The following is an 18,993-nucleotide window of genomic DNA, read 5'->3' as shown; positions in this document are numbered from 1 at the left end:
AATACAGTAATAAAACAAGTTGAATTTCCGTCGTAGAAACCAAAGCCCGTCCGCCGGAATCGTCATTTCTGGATCAAATATTATAAAAACCGCTAATTTTTCAATTTACTTTCACAGCCTGCTGACTAGCTGAATCATTAACGTAAGGTAGGTAACTTTTTCAAAGTAGACTGTATCACTGTATGTAGACAGCGATATCATAATAACCAAAACGTAATAATCTTTAGAAATAGACGAATTATATCTTACCTTTTCAATAAATCAGCCCTGAAACGAGAAACTAATTAAACATGCAGAATTTCAAAGATCAGCTGCTGAATTTATTCATCTTCATTTTAAATTTATAACCTCCTAGCAAGGTGTAGAGAATTTTTCTTGATTCATTTATTGACTCTTTAAACCATAATTTGAAAAAAAAGTTCTATATTTTACCGTTTACTAAAGTCTTTTTTTTTTGCTAGAGATTTCGTATTTGATACTACCATAAAGTCTACTGTGTTAAAATTTATTATTCTTTGCGCTTTCTTTTTGCGTGGCATATCGTTTTTGACATATATTGCAAATGTGTAACAGCCCTTCCAATTTCAGAATAATATTAACGTTCCTTTGGATCCAATATGAAGGTAGCAATTATTCTGGCTATTGCTCTTGCAGTACTTCTTATAGGTATGTACATAATTTTTGTTTCTATAATTTAATGACATAATAACTTTTGAAAAGCTGAGTAAAATATTAAGTCCTTTCTGCGTTTTATTTGCTCTATAAGGAACGATTACGGCAAAATATTTGATACAGCAGTTGAAGTATGAGTATTCATGGGGCGTAATATCAGCAAAACTGAGAGTGAAAAGGATGAACCAAATTGTGACGGGATGAATAAACAAAAGCATGTTAAAAGAGACAAACTTCACAAAAAAACACAAACATTTATGGTTTGGTTATATATTCGTCAACAGTTCCCTGAAATATTAGCTCATATTATTGATAACATCTATGTTTTGTTTTTTGTTTTTTAGTTCATGAGACAGATGCAGGTTGTGCTTCCAGATGTAAATCTCGTTGTAGAGCCAGACGCTGTAAAGGTTATGCGGCAGTCAGTTATGGAAGACGATGCATCTGCAAATGTTTCCGTTGTGCCAGTGAGCATACCATGAAATTCCCTGAAAATGAAGGGTATGTTGCAAAATAAATAATATTTAATTTTGTACTTTTTGACTGCCTTATGTACTGTGATAAATATTGTATGCATAGATCCGTTGACAAAATTTGAATTGTCAAAGTGATTTCCCCTTTTTTATCTCCCTCTTTTTGACCGATTGAATGAGACAAGGATATATGAGATATCTTGCCGTACGGAATAGAGAGGCGAAAGATACCAAAGGGACATTCAAACTCATACGTTTGAATGAGAACCATCCAAAAAGCTAAATCAAATTCTTTAAGGTGTACATATGGAGGCCTTCTCCAAACATATGAAGTAGATTAAGCCTCCTTTGTTAGTCAATACGAATCTGATTATTTACATATAACGCACATATAAAAGACACTAGACGATTTTTTTTATTTTAACCTTTTGCATCCGATAAACAATTTCGATTCTTGATTTTTTTTTTTTGCATCTCTACTGAACCTACCTTGAAATGGTAACTGAATCGCTATGTAAGTAATACCGATTATAAACTTCAGAAGCGGATTAAGGAGAACCAGAGGGCTAGGAGACCTTAAGGAGATACATAAATTATAAATGCATAGTATCACTCCAAACGTTGGCTTTCTAGGGGGGGCCCGTTTTTCAAAATCCCTGATCCGTCCCTGAACATGGTTGACTATTCACTTGGCAAGAGTAAAAGAGACAAGCACTGCAAGCCCACCTGTGATTTCTACTTCAATCAACATCCTAGACATACAGTAACAAAAATGTCAACTACAGTCTTTTCCTTTCTTTATTTATAAAATCATTTTCTTTTTTAGATCATCTCAGATGTTTCCACAGATAAAAGACAATGAAAACACTGAACTCCCCCAGGATATTCCGAGAGGACACACCGATCAAGGTGAAACTGGCATGTAAAAGGAAGGTTCAATGAAGTGATGAGGACCCGTTCTGATTTAACATTATATAGTATTACTTCTTTTTGTTCGAATGTTTTTCAATTCGATTTCTGTTACTGTAGTTCTGATACAATAAATACTAATTATAAATAGAACTGTGTTTTAACTAAGTATATAATTTACAGTTCCAAAATAATTTTGTGACATAGTATATTACATCCGAGAGAGTAGATTCCATTAAAAGCAATTACCTGTGTTTATGTTACAATGGATTTAAAAAATGGTAACGTAGTTGTGACCGTTTACATCCAACCTGTAGACTAACTTTTTTTTAAAATGCATAACTTTTTTTTCCTTTTATAAATAAAATATGAGGGATCTACGTCAATGAGATAGCAACCCAACGTACAAAACATATACATCTAGATGACAATGTATGGCCTTCAACAAAAGATAATGGTCTTTACAATATCATGCCATGGTCTAAATCGCCCACAGTATAAAAAGTTGTCAATGAATTAAACATATACTATCAAAGATCAGCTCTCCATACCAAATTCCCAACATGCCAAAATATACGATATAGCAAAAACATGCGGTGAAGCTAAACCCCTTTTTATTCTCGATCAATGGACTAACAAAAGGTATACTAAAGAACGCAAAGTCAAATTCAGAACAGGAAAAACACTCATCTCTTTAATATCGATATTAAAGCTAACACAAGTAAAAGCAAAAATTATGATAAACAGTATCGCACAAAAGAAAGCTCGCAGTTACTTAAAGCAACCGCAAATACTTAACCTGCTGCTATATAGTCCTGTCGTCCTACATTCTTATATTTGCGGTTGTACTTCACAGAAGGTTTGAAAGGCAGGATATTGTGCTATGCCAGTAATAAATTTTAGTCCTGATGAAGGGAAATCCAGGAAAGCGCTTCGGACGCATGAAATTATAAAGTGTTTTATTTTTTTTTAGCACTGGGTCGATACCACTGCTATTGGACTATCAGTTCCCGAAGGTATCATCAGCTCAGTACTGACAGTAGTCAGTACTTCGGTACTGGCACGATTTGTTACAAACATATTTTAAATTGTCCGTTTATAGATTTTGAAATTATCCAGAAACTAAGATTTTAACTCCCTCAGGCAAAGTTAATCTTAGATGGATTTGGCTATTATTTTTGAGGTCCTAGGAACTCCAATGACCTTAAAATGTGCGCTGCTCTTCGATTATGTGTTTCAAGAAAATGTATGAAGCAGGAAAGTGGAAATACATAGCTAACAATATTACTTCTTCATTGCTGGATATAGACATATAACTTTCCCTTGCCTTTTTCCGATACTAAAAGAAAGTGATTGTATGCACTGATCTTGCAATCAAATTTATAATGTACATCTACAAATACTCATATGTCCATTCTTGTTTAGTTTTAAATGGTCATCAACTATACAAGGTTTCTACCAATACTCATATGTCCATTCTTATTTAGTTTCCAATGGTCATCAACTATACAAGGTTCATAAACTGCGTATTTACTTATTTGATCCCTTGGAGGTTGAAGGGTGCCTTTTGTTGGAAAATTCATGGTCTTATTGAGATTTATAGATAGACATTTTTTTGCTGCGGTAAAACGATGGTACAAAATGGGTTCATTCTTATACACGACTTTGCTTGATTTTTCTGCATTTTTTTCCTTTAAAAGAGTAGTCCTGAACTTTGAGAAAGATCATAATTTTCTTTTTTCATTTTTTGTTTGTTTTTGTTTTTAAAGTTTTATGAAATAACAATATTAAGGTGATCTCCCATTTAGTATTATTGCGTATCACATAGCTCTCCTTAAATAATCAGGTCCAATCTGAATGGCTCATCAAAGAATGCGTCAACAACTGTTTTTTCCTCTAATGGGTCAACATTTATTTATGTAATATCTAGAAAGGAAAATACTAAAAATAGGCAAGTTTGTCGATGTTGTCAGGGAAAATTAGTATAAAACAATATTTGTTAAAAAGAGAGTTAATGAAGAACAGATTCTGTATTTTTTATTCAACTTTAAATGTTTGCTTGTCCAGGCAGTTTGAGCAGCAGTTAATGGCTAACCATGATAGACATGACAGTGTAGATTATTCAATATTTGATTACAATGTTTAAGCTTTGGAGAAGCTACAATTATGTCGCATTTGTATGGATTTCAAAAATGACTACATTCGACTATAAATTAATTACTCATCAGTGAAAACTAAAATAAAAAAGTAAAAAGACAAAATAAAGTACAAAGCTAAAGAGCATTTATGACCGGCAATACGGAAAGGTTTTGCCAAATACACCTAAAGGTAACTACTATCCCACTCTAGTGACAATGTTTCTTTTCCGATAGGCACCAGAACTCAAACTTAGCAGAGAAACACCAAAGGTGCTCACTTTGCATTTTAGTGTGCAATATGATTTTTGAGAAGCTGATTGTTGATATTTCTGGTATGGATTTATTATGTTCCACTATGGGAGTAATTTCTTATTCCAGGGTGGCATTCAAAATTGCAAATACTCATATAGGGTCACCACAGCTACATAGTGTTTAAATATGTGAGACAACTGCTGAGAAGAAGCTTTTTATATGTTTCTCATAGTTCTATGCTTAACTGTTTTCAGTGGTGGTGGCCATCTTGAATTTGAATTGGTAGCATACACTCAAAATTGGTTTAAGGCTATCTATAGATCATTTCTACAGAATATTTCAAATTAAAATGCAAAAATAAACCTAAGAAAATCTTTGCAATTTTAGGTAATCAGAATAGATTTTTGACCCTTGCAATCAATATAAATTTCAGATCGACACCAACAAAATACGATTTGGTGAAGTACCTTCAAACATGAAAATTCCTGCCAATTTTGGTTGTAGCTGGCAGAAGATTTAAGTATGAAACGTTTTCAGACGATTTATCAAAAGTAATGGCAATTCCTCACATGCTAGGTGAGCTAATACATTCTAGGTGCACAAACTATAATTTTATTGTGTGTCTAGAAATGTTTTCTGCGTAGACTCGCAAAAAGTAAAATAACAAAAATACCGAGCTCCAAGGGAAATTCAAAACGGAAATCCCTTTTCAAATGGCTAAATCAAAAGCACATCAAACGGGTTGAAAATATATAATGATTTTTTTTTTCATATATAATATTACTTTTAATAAAATGGTAAATTCAATATATTTGTTCATGATTATAGATTTTTAGGAGAAAACAAGAAATATGAAACATAAAAATTTAATATCATGACTATGATATTTGACTCAATTTGAAATGCAAAATAATACTGCATAATCAATTTTGTTTACAAAATTTTGTTTTGTAGAGAAAGATATAAATAATGAACCTAGAAGAAAAGTGTAGATGAAATTAGGAGCATGCAGTTTTTACGTCATGAAATAAAAAATAGTGCAGTGCTGTTATTACCTAAAAATTAGATTTAACAAATAAGTTAAACAATGAAATTTAATTTTAAACTCAGTTAGGCCTTGTGAGTTTCGTCCCTTTACATGAATATGATGTAAACATGAATGATCAGTTGAACTTGGGACTCTTCAAAGGCCAGTACAGATGGTTGAAAATGGGTGTCAAAAAAACCTGGCATCATACATGTATTGAAATAATCCTTGTTTTGTATTTGATTATGCTTTCCTTTATTTGGCTGTTTGACAGACAAATAATATTAAGTTCAAATGGAAATATAATGCTGAACAGTTTATGTAATGCTTCAATAGTACCATGTGCTGACAGTTGTTAAAGAGATTTATATATAGATTATGCAAAATGTTTCAACCATCTTACCTTAAAGTTTATATTTATCTTGTACATGCAGATATGGGTGGTCTGTTTTCAAATCTTAATTCTATACAGAATGTATTAGATACAAAACAAACGACTGATCTCAATGCAAAGAACTTTAAAACTAGAAAGAGAGATACTTTGTAATACTGGCCATAATCATGATACAGTGTAACTTGCATTATCACTGTTTGTTACCAAACTGGGTAGAGATCCTGACAAAATCACGCTAAACACTTCTATCAGATGTAGAATACAAAGAAAGAAAAGAAGCTGTATTTAACATATTCAATACAAAGCTAGTAATGGCGGAACAAAATGGGAAATATTAGTTTGATAAATGATGTTTTAACGCCACTTTAAATGGACTATTTCGTGGCGGTCAGTTTTTTATTGGTGGAAAAAACCGGAGTGCCTGGAGAAGTACACTGATCTTCGATAGGAAAACTGACAATCCTAGTCAATTAAGATTTGAGTGTACCCGCACGAGCAGGGTTCGAACTTATAACCTCAGTGAACTGACATATACTCCAAGTCTTTCATTTTATTATCCCATCATCATACTAAATGTGCCTATCCGTAGATACAGCACAGTTTCGTTTTCTTCTTGTTGTATCTAATTTCCATTTAATGTTTCACATTTTGTTTTCTATAAGCTTTTAATAGTTTAACTTGCATCATAGATTATCTATGCTTATTTTTTGGAGAGTATGTTGACTGTAGATTTTACGCTATTGTCCTTTACTTTAAACACATTTGTACTTTTAACCCTTCAATAAATATCGCAGGATGTTCAAATTGAGATATTTGTCAACGAATTGATAATTTAAAAGTAAGAAGTTTCCCTAAAATTCACTAAAAATAAGCAAATGTATAGCCGATAATATTAGAATATAGCAAGGCATGATTTCATATCAGCAGCTTAAGTACTTTGATAGAAAATCAATAGATATGGGGTATCCATCAATGACACAAAATCAGTACATGTACAGCAAAAAAGAAAACACACAAAAAGCAAAGGAATAGAGTTTTTATTATTGTTCTTCAACTCAAAGTCACAGTGAGGCTTTCAACACGGAACAAAAAAAAACTCTCACCTCACTGCAAGTTTACGACAGCCCCTAGCACCGGTTTGGGCTTGTTTTTAGTAAATGTTATCATTCTTTGATACGGTATTGCTTAATATTGTTTTGCTTGGACATTGTGTATTTGTCTTTTGCTAACTATTTTACCAGTATCAAAGAGGTAAGTTCTTTCGATGTACTGATTTCTCTATACGTTTTCTTATGTGCCTTGCGTAGGCAAATTGGTCGAAATTATGAAGGGTAGTGTTGAGATCTCAATACCGTATTGTTGATGTCATTTAGGGATATTGACGATTGCACTTCGATAATCTACATTTAAGTTACTTTTCTAGACTTGAATTGAATTAAACTTGTATTGTATAGACATTTGTCCCATTGACGACCAAATGTTGATCTCTAAATGCCTTTTAATCGGTTTGTCGCTATCTCATTGACATTTAATTTGCATCCCCTTTTATTCCCACGTTTTTAAATACGCACTCTGTACATTAAAGGGAAACTTCGCAAAAAAATGAAAAATTGATATTATGTTGATTATGTATAAAAAACCACAAATTCATAAATATTAAAGTTTAATTCTGCTAGATAAGAGATCACCATCGATTTTAAATTTAGAGTATCACTTCTCCGCGTGCGGCCATTTTGACATCATCCCTGAATAGAAACCACGATATATCTATAAACCACAAAGGACCAAAACAAGCAGTAACCTAACGTAGCCGTAATTGAGTGTCGATATCTTGTCAAGCGTACGGTTGTTTTACCCGACAAGGAAAGCCTAAACAGTTTCCCGGGTCACAAAAAAAGATTATAATAGACATGGTTGTGCATGCAACCTTTCCTAACTAACTTGATACGGAAAATGTAATTATATATAATTTTTTTTGAATAACTAGTACTATGGTCTGTCGTTTTGAAACTGTTTTTTTTTTTACTAAGTTTTTGAAACAAGAAATGTTAATGGAAATTAGTTAAAAAGTTCAAAGTGATAAATTAAGTGTTCCGTGTAAAAATGTTTTCGAAAATCTAGTGTGTTCATAATTCATTTATGTAATAATCTTATTTAAATAAATTCGGACCTTCCCTTATCTGATCACCAGCATTGCTAAAGGAATTGTTCCCAGAGGTATTGTGAGTTGACACGTCCAGGTATTCAAGCGATTTCTTGTCGGGCTTTAAAACTCTTATTACACAATTACATAAAGCAAGTTCGTGCATCACTTCACCTCTGAGGGTATTGAGAAGTGTACACGGTCGATAACTTGTAACTTTCCATTTTGAAACTATCAGGTGAATATACATCTTTGTCTTGCGTGTCCGATAGTGATATGCTAGTCTTTACTAAACCATAGATATAATAGCCATTATATATATGACTAAACTCATACGCTTGTTTATAAATAACATTTATGGTGTAAAGAACATTTATGAAAATCTAAATAATTCCAAAAAAAGATTTGATAAAATAAAAATATATTTACATATTTTCCAAACGTAAATTGGGGAAAATGTAAGTAATTACTCGTTGTCAATAATTATGGACATTTTGAAACGTACAAATATTGATTTAACAAAATGTACGCACTTGTCGATCATTGGATTATACGCCTAGATAGAAGGTTACGGAACTATAGATAGTCGCAATTTAGAATATATACATGTATATTGAATATACGAGAGAAACATCCAAAACCAATCTGATTTAAATACAGGTCGATATCTAAGTGTCTCATAAGTCTATTCTAAGGCTGGATATTTGATCTCTGTTTTTATTATGAATTGTTGTATATATATATTGTTTGATCAAATATGTGACACTTTAATAAAATAATTATTTATTTATTTTATTTATTTTATTTATTTTATTTATTTTATTTATTTTATTTATTTTATTTATTTTATTTATTTTATTTATTTTATTTATTTATATCTAACTTGCTTTGGTTCATCAAAGTTATGCACATAGTAAAATCACAGATTTTTATTTCCATAAGATTATTTTGAACAGTTTAAGAAAGTCGTCATCATCTCAATGGTTGTGTATTATATATAATAATGTAATAATGTGAACATTGTTCTATTATACCTCATGTCAATTTTCCTGTTCCGACATGCATGTAATATATATGCCACTGGACGTACACTAATGATCCCCAAAAAGCTTATTTGAAGAAATAAAGAAACTTCACTCCGAATTGACTGATAGTAGATGTGTTAACGTCTGGTCAGCTAGAAGGTTGATTAATTTATTTAGTTAGCTTAAAAGGGAGGGGGGGGATAAACCATTCCTAATATTGCACTTATGCATACAATATTAAATGAGAGTAATATAAGAGAAAATATAAATACGAAAAGTCGCATATCTGGTAAAAAAAAGTCTCACAGGCAACTATAGAATTTCACGTACACTTGTCATTCTTAATCGAAATAACGGACAGTCATTAAAATACATGCATGTACACTTTGATAAAAAGGGGTGCTGCAGTTGCATATTATTCATCATAAATCTATTTCAAGTATATACTTTCCTGTCATTCTTATAAGTTAACGCAGAGACATGTAACTTTACATCTCTAGTTAACGACAATCAACCATATAAATATTTGAATCTGATGTGACTTACCGTTCATCTCTTTCTTTTTTCATCTTTTTTTTTTATTTGGGCAGGTACACAAACATTGTTATGTTAGATATACTGTTCCCAGGTTGGGGGGTGGGGTGAAGTATATCGAAAGTTACAAAATAAGAACGTTGTATTTATGAATTTACATGAAGAATTCTGATCTTGGGCGTATGTTTCTTTTTTTTTTAAGTTCAGTGATTTAAATTGAGAGAAAAAAATATAGTCAGAATTTAAATCGTACCGGCAATTTCCACCTAAGACTCCTCTAAAATCATGAATGGTCATGCTTCACAATCGTCAGAATTTTCTTTGCATTGGTACATTCTGTATCGGTAGTGATTTACCTTGACATTTCCGGGTATAACAGAGCTACTTGTATATTAACTGTTTGTGGTTAGGTGACGTCCCATGAGGTCTTACGTATACAGGTTCACATTTATAATGGTTTCTGATATAACAAGGTTTTATGACATTCACACTTCTGCATGTTCTGTATACCAAATTCTTATCTTATTTTCAGACCAAACGAGGATATGAATAGTATTTTCCAGGAAAAATATTGAGTATCAAAGTATCAAATTAATTTCGGGATTTTTTTCTTTCTTGGTATTAAATCACAGAAGCTTAAAGAAAATACTGCTTGTCCGCTTTAGGTGTATTCTTGTCAGTTAAGACTGACATATATGTCTCTGGTATAAAGTGGGTTTATGAATGAATGATAAGTCTTGCAAAGGTACAAGATATAAAGCACATTGAAAATTGATTCCTCCGGTCTGTCTCCATTCAAAAAAGGAAAGTTGACGTTAGATTGATTCTGTTATTTTTTTTAAACATCGTTGGTCAAATAGCTAAAGTATGTATACGTAGTGAGATTTTAAATATTTTAATAAGGGCATTCCCGATTAGGTAAATGTAGATCGCTGTGGACGGACCGACCTATATTAATCATGTAACCGCGATAATTTTCTCTAAACATTGAAATATTCACGGTTAATACCCATGATAATTTGAAAAAGTAAGTACAGTGTTTCGTTTATACGCTCGTTTTCGTGGGCCATTTTTATTTGTAAAATTATTTAATTGAAAGTAATTCAGAATTTCGATGTTACAACAAAATACTCACCTATCTATTTTAAAATTAAGCTTACGCAAAATATAAAAGATATACATGTATATAACGGCGATTCAGGTATTTTGCCACCATATTCCTCCCCAAATAATTAATGTTTTTATCATTCATACGAAATGTTGTTCACACCTGTAACGGTGGACCGTGTTGGCTAAAATTCACTGAGTGAAGATCAAAAGAATAGAATTACAGAATGCTAATCTTTTAATTACCTTGAATTTAACCACGCATTCAACAGGTGGTCACTTAGTGTCACAGTACAATACACATTGTATTTACACAGTACTAGACTGAAGTAAAAGCCTTCAATTGAGAATACAAACATGCATTTGTAAAACAATATCAGTTATATATGTTTGTTCAAAATATCCGTCGGAAAAAAAATTCATGAAAATATATTCTATTGTATGATTTACTTTTATTACTATAATCATATCAGAAATCCTTTAAATATAAATTGTACATTTTAATTTTGAAAGTTCCACGGCGGATCACTTTACTTTCTTAATTATTAGTTGGTTAATAGCTACGCCAAAAGTCGTCGATGCGCTTTAAATCGAGTTATTAGATGATTAACGAACAAGACTTACAACGAGATTTATTCACTCCCGGCATGCAAAAAGACTTAAACTACGTCACATAAGTCAGGAAGTTGGAATAAATTAAATTATTAATTCCCAATTTTCTTCTTTATTAGTGTTCATATCCAGGTAAAACTTGGTAAATATGTTTTTTATGGTATTATGAACATAATAAGATGAAAAGTAAAAAATCGCGAATTTTCCCTTTAATGAATTTCTCATTATTGGAGTTTTATGATTCCTCAAATTTTGGGCGAGATTTTTTTATTTCGAAAAGATTACTTTTACGAGCTGTTCATTTGCGTGATATCTTACAACCATGACATAAACGCGAATTTTATACGAATAATTTACCTCGCTCTATGGTACTACTTTTCGATTGGTTCAATGATAGCGTGCGTTTGTGCAAAAAAAAATGTAAAAAGCTGCAATGAAATCTTTGATTAATTTACACCTTTGGTCTCTAGTTTAAGATATTGCTTTAACTTCATTATTGCACATATCATACAGGAATAAGATACCTAAGAAACTGTACAACTGATGAACTAGAATCAAGTAACGAACGATATAAAATTTCAATATAAAAATGAAAAGCAAAAAGACAAGTGTGCACACCATTAAAAACGTATACGAGCATAGGACACTTTTATTGATAGAAACTGTGAGCCTGATGTACTACAACTATCATCCGGTAGTGATATCAAATATGCATGTTACACCTGTTATATAAGTATTTATTTCTAAGAAAATGATAACCTTTATCACCCCCAGTTTTTGGTGGGGTTCGTGTTGCTTAGTCTTTAGTTTTCTATGTTGTGTCATCTGTGTCTATTTTTCTTTTTATTTTTGGCCATGGCGTTGTCAGTTTGTTTTCGATCTATGAGTTTGACTGTCCCTCTGGTATCTTTCGTCCCTCGTTAAGCAGTCCGGCATTTGACCTTCAGCTTTTCGTTCATTTTATCAATGAACATTTGAAGTTTTAAATAGATATATGCATGGTTGAATAGCTAAAATAATAATTAAATCTATACTATTGTTTTCTACTGAATTAACTTTACAAAGGAAAAAGATCTCAAGTATTCTGGAAGTCCATTTCTGTCATTTCAAAAAGAAAACAGATTTCAAATTATTTCATTATTATAATAACGAATTTTTGGACTTCATAATTATCATAAAGTAAGAAAATGTGGCATGCTTGCCGATTAGACCACTATCCACAACAGACGAAATGACGAAGATATTTGCAACTGCAGGTCAATATACGGCCTTCAACAATGAGCAAATCCCATACCACAAAGCAAGCTATAAACGCTGACATATTTCAAAATCATCAGACCAAAATGAATCGGCAAAATATTTTTTTATAGATTTCGAAATAGCAAATTTCTAGTTTTCAATGCTCTTCAACTTCGATATTAATTTGGCCTACCAATTGATATCAATAGAGCGCCATTGCTGAGTTTTATGTAAAAGAAACGATCGTATGGCGTACTACATTACAAACCTTGTATAATTGATCAGTTTTTACAATCACTTGGTTGATGCCACTGATGAAAGACGTTTCGTTCACCTGCCCAGTAGTCGGCACTTCTGTGCAAGCAAGTAATATCATTGGCATTGTCATTCTCTGTAGATTTACTGTTCAGAAAATGTTAAAAATCATTCTTAACACTAAGACTTTTCTTCCAACAGGCATAAGTGACCATAGCCATTTTTGATGCAACTTTTTTAATGATTGGTTTATAATGCTCTTCGACAACGTTATTGAGTTGGTATACCAATTTATTTGAGTCAAGCACTTGTTAATTTTATTCAGACCAAACGTGCATCTGACTTACTTAATTATACGCCTGAGAAATATCTTTTGATATTTTTTCCATTGCAAAAATAAAATAAAATGCCTATGTATTAATCATATTTAAATGTTCAATAGAATCCCCTTTGCATTAACATGGATCTGTATTTGATAGATAAAAACTGTTTTACAATCATTCCCTATTGTCATTATATATATATATATTCAATCCCATGTTGTTTTTTTTTTTTGGAATAGCATGACCATGACATTAACAAGTACTAAAAATCAATTAAACAAATTTTCATTTCTGTTTACATTTACGGTGAGGAATTCAACACACGTGTCAATATGAAAATAAGAAGATGTGGTATAATTGTCTATGAGACAACTCTTCACCAGATACCAAATGACATAGACGTTAACATCTACAGGTCACCGTACGGCCTTCAACAATGAGCAAAACCCATACTGCATAGTCAGCTATAAAAGGCCCTGAAATGACAAATGTGAAACAATTCAAACGAGAAAAACTAACGGCCTCGTTTATATAAAACTGATGAACGAAATACAAATATGATATGCAGCAACAAACGACAACCACTGAATTTCAGGCTTCTGACATATCCACTTTACCTCTACAAAAAGACTCGTCAAAGATTCCAAGCATATAATTTAGTACGTCAGAGGCGCGGTTCGTCTTCATAAGACTCATCAGTGGCGCTCCAGTCTAAACAATCGGAAGGCCCAATCAAATACGAAGTAAAGAGCACTAAAATCCAAAAAGTTGTGCTTAATAAAGGCAACAGTAGTATACCGGTGTTCGAAAACTCATAAATCGATAGAGATAAAAACAAATCCGGGTTACAAACTAAAACTGAGGGAAACGCATCAAATATAAGAGGAGAACAACGACACAACAAAAACACAACATTAAAATACGGATAAGGCAATCTATATCTATGGTAAAAAAAGACTAGCGTTTCAAAGGATTTTTATAGTAAGATTTTGCTTTTGTTATTTTCATGATACCAAACGTTGAAGAAAGGAGGCATTTTCCTTCGCAGAGAATGCGTAAACAATTGCCATATGCTGCCTCACAAAATGATCCCTCATACTGCATGACTTACGAGGAAATAAGTCATACAGGTCTTCAAGCTGAAATAGAAGTTCACGGAGAAAGGGTAGGCTAAGACATCATTAAATACACAGTTGAATCTGTTAACATAAAATGTACTTTCTATGAACAACTAGCAAATGATACGTAACTTGCCAAAAAATCTAATACAGAATATGTCGGCTTCTTTGATAAACTTACAAAAGAAGTTATTCGGAGTATAAAACCACCATTCCGATTATGTTGAATACAACCAATGACTGTGTGTAAATAAGATTTCTTAAACAGAACAAAATTCTTTCATTACAAGATAGCCAGAATATATTATGCCTTTATGGCATGTATATGCGTTTCTGTGTTGGGTGTTCCTGGATAGTTTAATTCCAATCATGTCGCTACATTTTGCTGTGTTATTCTTATCGCTCATTCTTGGTTCATCAAGAATGTAAAACATACATTTCAAGGATGTAAACAAGATTATTTTTCTAGGAATGTCCTTTTTCTCTTAGTGGACACCGAATTAATAATTGATTTTCTTATCACAGTAGTAGGATTTTGGAAATGAATATTCTGTCTGAATGAGAACTAAAAAAAACAATCTTGCCCAGGATGAAAAAGAATACTTTGCTGCATTTCTGGTTGGTGTGTTTTGTTTGCAGCTTGGTCGCTGTGTCATTTAAATATGATATTTAAAAAGAAAAAGAACAAGATGCAAAAATCAATTACTGTCTCGACTTCCCTTCGAGGTAAACCTAAACAGCACTTGCAAGTTATCATAAAGATATATGATTGGACTACCAATTTAACGGTTTCAGCGCGATTTATTTTGTTTATTCCTTAGCTTTCTTTGTTATGTTTTGTGAACTATCGTCGATCCTATTTTGTTTTTCTAAATTCTGGCCTTATGATTTTTCTTTGATTTATCGCTTTTATTGTCCCTTCGTGTCTTCTTACTTTCATCAGATATGAAATTGTTGCTAGAAGCGTTCTTCTACATTAGCAGAGGGCAATTTAACGGATGTCGCAAGGGATCCAATCAATTGTTCCTGTTTTTAACTCGTTCGTGTAATTTTTTTTTTTCTTATTTTATTTATGTTTATTACTAACGGGGTTAATTCTGATTTATAAATGTTTTAATCGCCCTAGATTTCCGACATAATACAAAGAGGGAAAAAAAGACGCAATTCCGTTGTACAAAACAACTTCCCTCCGACGGAATTGTTATTTCTGGATCAAACGTTATAAAATCCGCTAATTTGTCAACTTACTTTCACAGTCTGCTGACCAGCTGAATCATACACATAAGGTAGGTAACTTTGTCAAAGTAAATTGTATCAATGTATGTAAACGTCGAAATCATAATAATCAAAACGTGATAACCTTATGTCTTACCAATTCAAAAAATCAACCCTTAAACACTAACTAAACATGCAGATTTTCAAAGAACAGCTGCTAAATTTATCAATGGGCATCATAAATGAATAACACTCTAGCAGTGGAGTCAAATCTGTCCTGATTTTATAGCAGTGATGCTTTCAAACCAAAATAAAAATAATGTGCTGTTTTTACCCGTACTTCAATATATTTTTCGGCTAGATATTTAGAAATTTCTTATTTGATACTACCCTAAAGTTTACTGTGTTAATATTTCATATTCTTTGCGCTTCCCTTTTTCATTGCATACCTTTTCATATTCATGGCAATGATGTAACAACTCTTTCCATTTCAGATCAGTATCTACGTTCCTTTAAATCCAATATGAAGGTAGCAATTATTCTGGCTATTGCTCTTGTAGTGATTCTTGCAGGTATGTACCTAATTGTGTTACTGTAATTTAAAGGCATATTAAATGTTTAAAAAGCTGAGTGAAATCTTATGTCTTTGCTGCGTTTGCTCACTCAATCTTATAACAAAAAGAGACGAAAGGTCTCAAGGATCAATGAAATATCACAAGAAGAAGAAAAACAGACAATATCATGGTAAATAATGATTAACGATATAATGGCAAATAAAAGTCTACAAAACATTACGTAAAAAACTAAAGACTAAGCAACACGAACCTCACCAAAAACCGGGGGTTTTCACATGTCGTAGGGAAGGGTAAGCAGATCCTGCTCCACATGTTGTGCTCATCGTGTTGTTCATGGTAAGTACAAATTCAGTTAAAAGTCTCATTTGAGTTATCACAATCGAGGAAAACAGGACAACTTGTCGCTCCGATAATGAACGTTTAACTCGAGAGGTTGCAAAATTAGCTTTTATGAAATTTACAAATCAGTTATGACCAGTTTTCCTTATTATTATTTCATGCGCTAGATTACGTGGCCTTCAATAAATCTCTATATCCTATTCATGTTTACAAAAATTTCCAGTAAAGTTGCTCTATATTTCTGGCTATTTGTTCAATGAGCAAATGGTTCAAAACTGCATTTGATTAATTATACCGTATTAAAAATTCCATCTCGAAAATAAATAAGGAGAATATTTTAAACCTGCACCAATTTTCTGTCGGAAATATAGCCATGATTTATGATTTTGTCCATTTTACGTTCATGGTGTCAAAATCATGACCAAAACGTTTACTACTGAAAAAAACCAATTAATTTGACGTGAGTGAAGAAATGAATGTATGTTAACTAAAATGTAAGACTATGGAAACCAATGTTTTAATCTCAGCGAGTGAAACAAAGTATTAGGTTTAAACTATTAGTATTGGGTCAAAAGATACATGTGTTACTTGATAGAATTAAGCCATATTTGGTCATAGATATTCCCATTTCAAGTTTGTGATATTTTTTTTGTTGTCAGTATTATTTTTTCAATGACAAAAAATTAAATATTTTGTGCTGAGTAAATGCCAAGAGAAAAGTTATGGCGTTGATATACATGAGACAACGATTCCGTGAATATTAGCAAATAACCTATACCTATTAAAGCTATCGCGCTCTTATTGATTACATCTATGCCCTTTTGTTTTAGTTCACGAGGCAGAGTCTGTAAGTTGTGCTTTATTATGTAAAGCCCATTGCAGAGCAAGACGCTGTAGATATTTTATGTCAGTCCTCTATCATGGGCGTTGCTACTGCAGATGTCTTCTTTGCGCCAGTGAGCATACCATGAAATTACCTATAAATGAAGGGTATGTTGCAATTAAAATAATAATAAATCGATTATTTTATGGCTGCCTTATGTATTGTGGTAAATATTCTATTTATACATCAGTTAACAGGATTTGAAAGTAATGTTGATTAGTAAATTTTGGTTTGGTAACAACGTATTAAGTACGGAACAACTCGTTTACATGTATAGAGTGAGGCCTTCTCAAAACATATGCAGTGGATTTAACATCCTTTATTAGTCCAAACGAGTCTGAGTGTTTAATTATTACGTACATTTAAAAGACACAATGAAAGATTCATTTATTTTACATTTTTGCATCAGATAAAAACAATTTTTATTCTTGGTCATTTTCCCATCTCCCCTGAACTTGCCTTACAATAGTAGCTATGTCAGTAAAACCTGTCGGTTGACAATATTCTTGACAACAGTTAGAAGCACTTAAGGACTATCATCAAACCTGTAATTTCTACTTCGATCAACTTCCTAGACATAATGTAAAAAGTAAAAAAAACGTATCTTCAGTTATTTCCTTCCTACCTTTGTTTATTCCTTTATTTCATTTTCAGATCATCTCCAACTGAGATGTTTCCACAGATGATTGACAATGAGAACACTGACCTCTTCCAGGACATCCAAAAAGGAGAAACCGAACACATCCAGAAAGGAGAAACCGAACAAGGAGAAACTGACATGTAAAGAGACGGTCCAATGAAGTGATGATGAACTGTTCTGTTTTTACTTTATATAGTTCTACTTTTTATTTAGTTCTAATATTTTAGAGATGTCTTTAATTTCTGTTACTGTAGTTCTAAAGCAGTAAATACTTAAATAGAACTGTGTTCCAATGGGTACAATATATAGTTAGTGACATAGAAGCTTACATGGAGAGAGTATATTCCATAAATAACAATTGCCTCTGCTTATATTCCAAGGTATCTAATTAAATGGTGACATAGTTGGTGCCCGTGATAATCCATCCTGAAGGCTAACTCACCTGTGTAATGCCTAGCTTGTTTTCGTTTTTTCTTTTCCTTTTGTGAATTAAATAATCGTGACCTGCATGAGACAAAAACCCAACACTACAAAAAACATATGGCCTTCAACAATATCAAGGTTTAATCGACCAGAGTATAAAAAAATTCAATAAATTTAACAGGTACTTAGATCAGCTGTTAATGACAAATTCTCAATCTGGCAAAACATACGATATAGGCTAAACATGTGGCGGAGCTATACTAGGTTTTTTTTTATCTCTCAATCCCCGTTTTTAATCTCGATCATTGAATTAACAAAAGGTACACAAAAGAACGCACGGGAAAAATCAGTACAGGTAAAGCAATCATCTCTTTACAGTCAATTTCCTAATGCATGCAGAGTAAGAGTTTGGTTGGCTTGCTTGTCTTGCTTGTTTTGTTTGTAGTAATGTTTGCTCAAGCATTTTAATTAAGATAGACATCTGCAAACAATATAAGTAGGCGGAGTTATACCTGTATATAGGTAAATTTGATTATTTGATAGTGTCCAATCAAATTTAAGTATAAAGTATACAAGTTTAACTCTGCCTTTATTAATTGTTTTCAGATGTCAATCTTAATTGCAATGTTTGAGCAAACATTACTACAAACAAAGCAAGCAAGCCAACCAAACCTTTAACTTTCTAGCATTATGATAA

At 32.3% G+C, this 18,993-nt stretch overlaps 1 protein-coding gene and 1 long non-coding RNA gene across 2 annotated transcripts in view; one reads left to right on the top strand and one right to left on the bottom strand.

Moving 5' to 3' along the window:
• LOC127710884 (uncharacterized) overlaps window positions 1-18,993 on the bottom strand; it is a 238,989-nt gene that overhangs the window by 192,926 nt on the left and 27,070 nt on the right. The window lies entirely within an intron of this gene.
• On the top strand, window positions 20-18,155 carry LOC127710808 (uncharacterized). Its single transcript, XM_052216771.1, has 4 exons — window positions 20-147; window positions 589-666; window positions 1,017-1,173; window positions 17,888-18,155. The coding sequence occupies exons 2-4, from the start codon at window positions 618-620 to the stop codon at window positions 18,015-18,017; spliced, it is 336 nt and encodes a 111-aa protein (XP_052072731.1). The 5' UTR covers window positions 20-147; window positions 589-617; the 3' UTR covers window positions 18,018-18,155.

The sequence above is a fragment of the Mytilus californianus genome, unplaced genomic scaffold (assembly GCF_021869535.1).
Source record: "Mytilus californianus isolate M0D057914Y unplaced genomic scaffold, xbMytCali1.0.p SCAF_1, whole genome shotgun sequence".
Taxonomy (NCBI): domain Eukaryota; kingdom Metazoa; phylum Mollusca; class Bivalvia; order Mytilida; family Mytilidae; genus Mytilus; species Mytilus californianus.
Note: the sequence above shows the minus strand (reverse complement) of the source record. Positions and strands in the feature narration are given on the sequence as shown.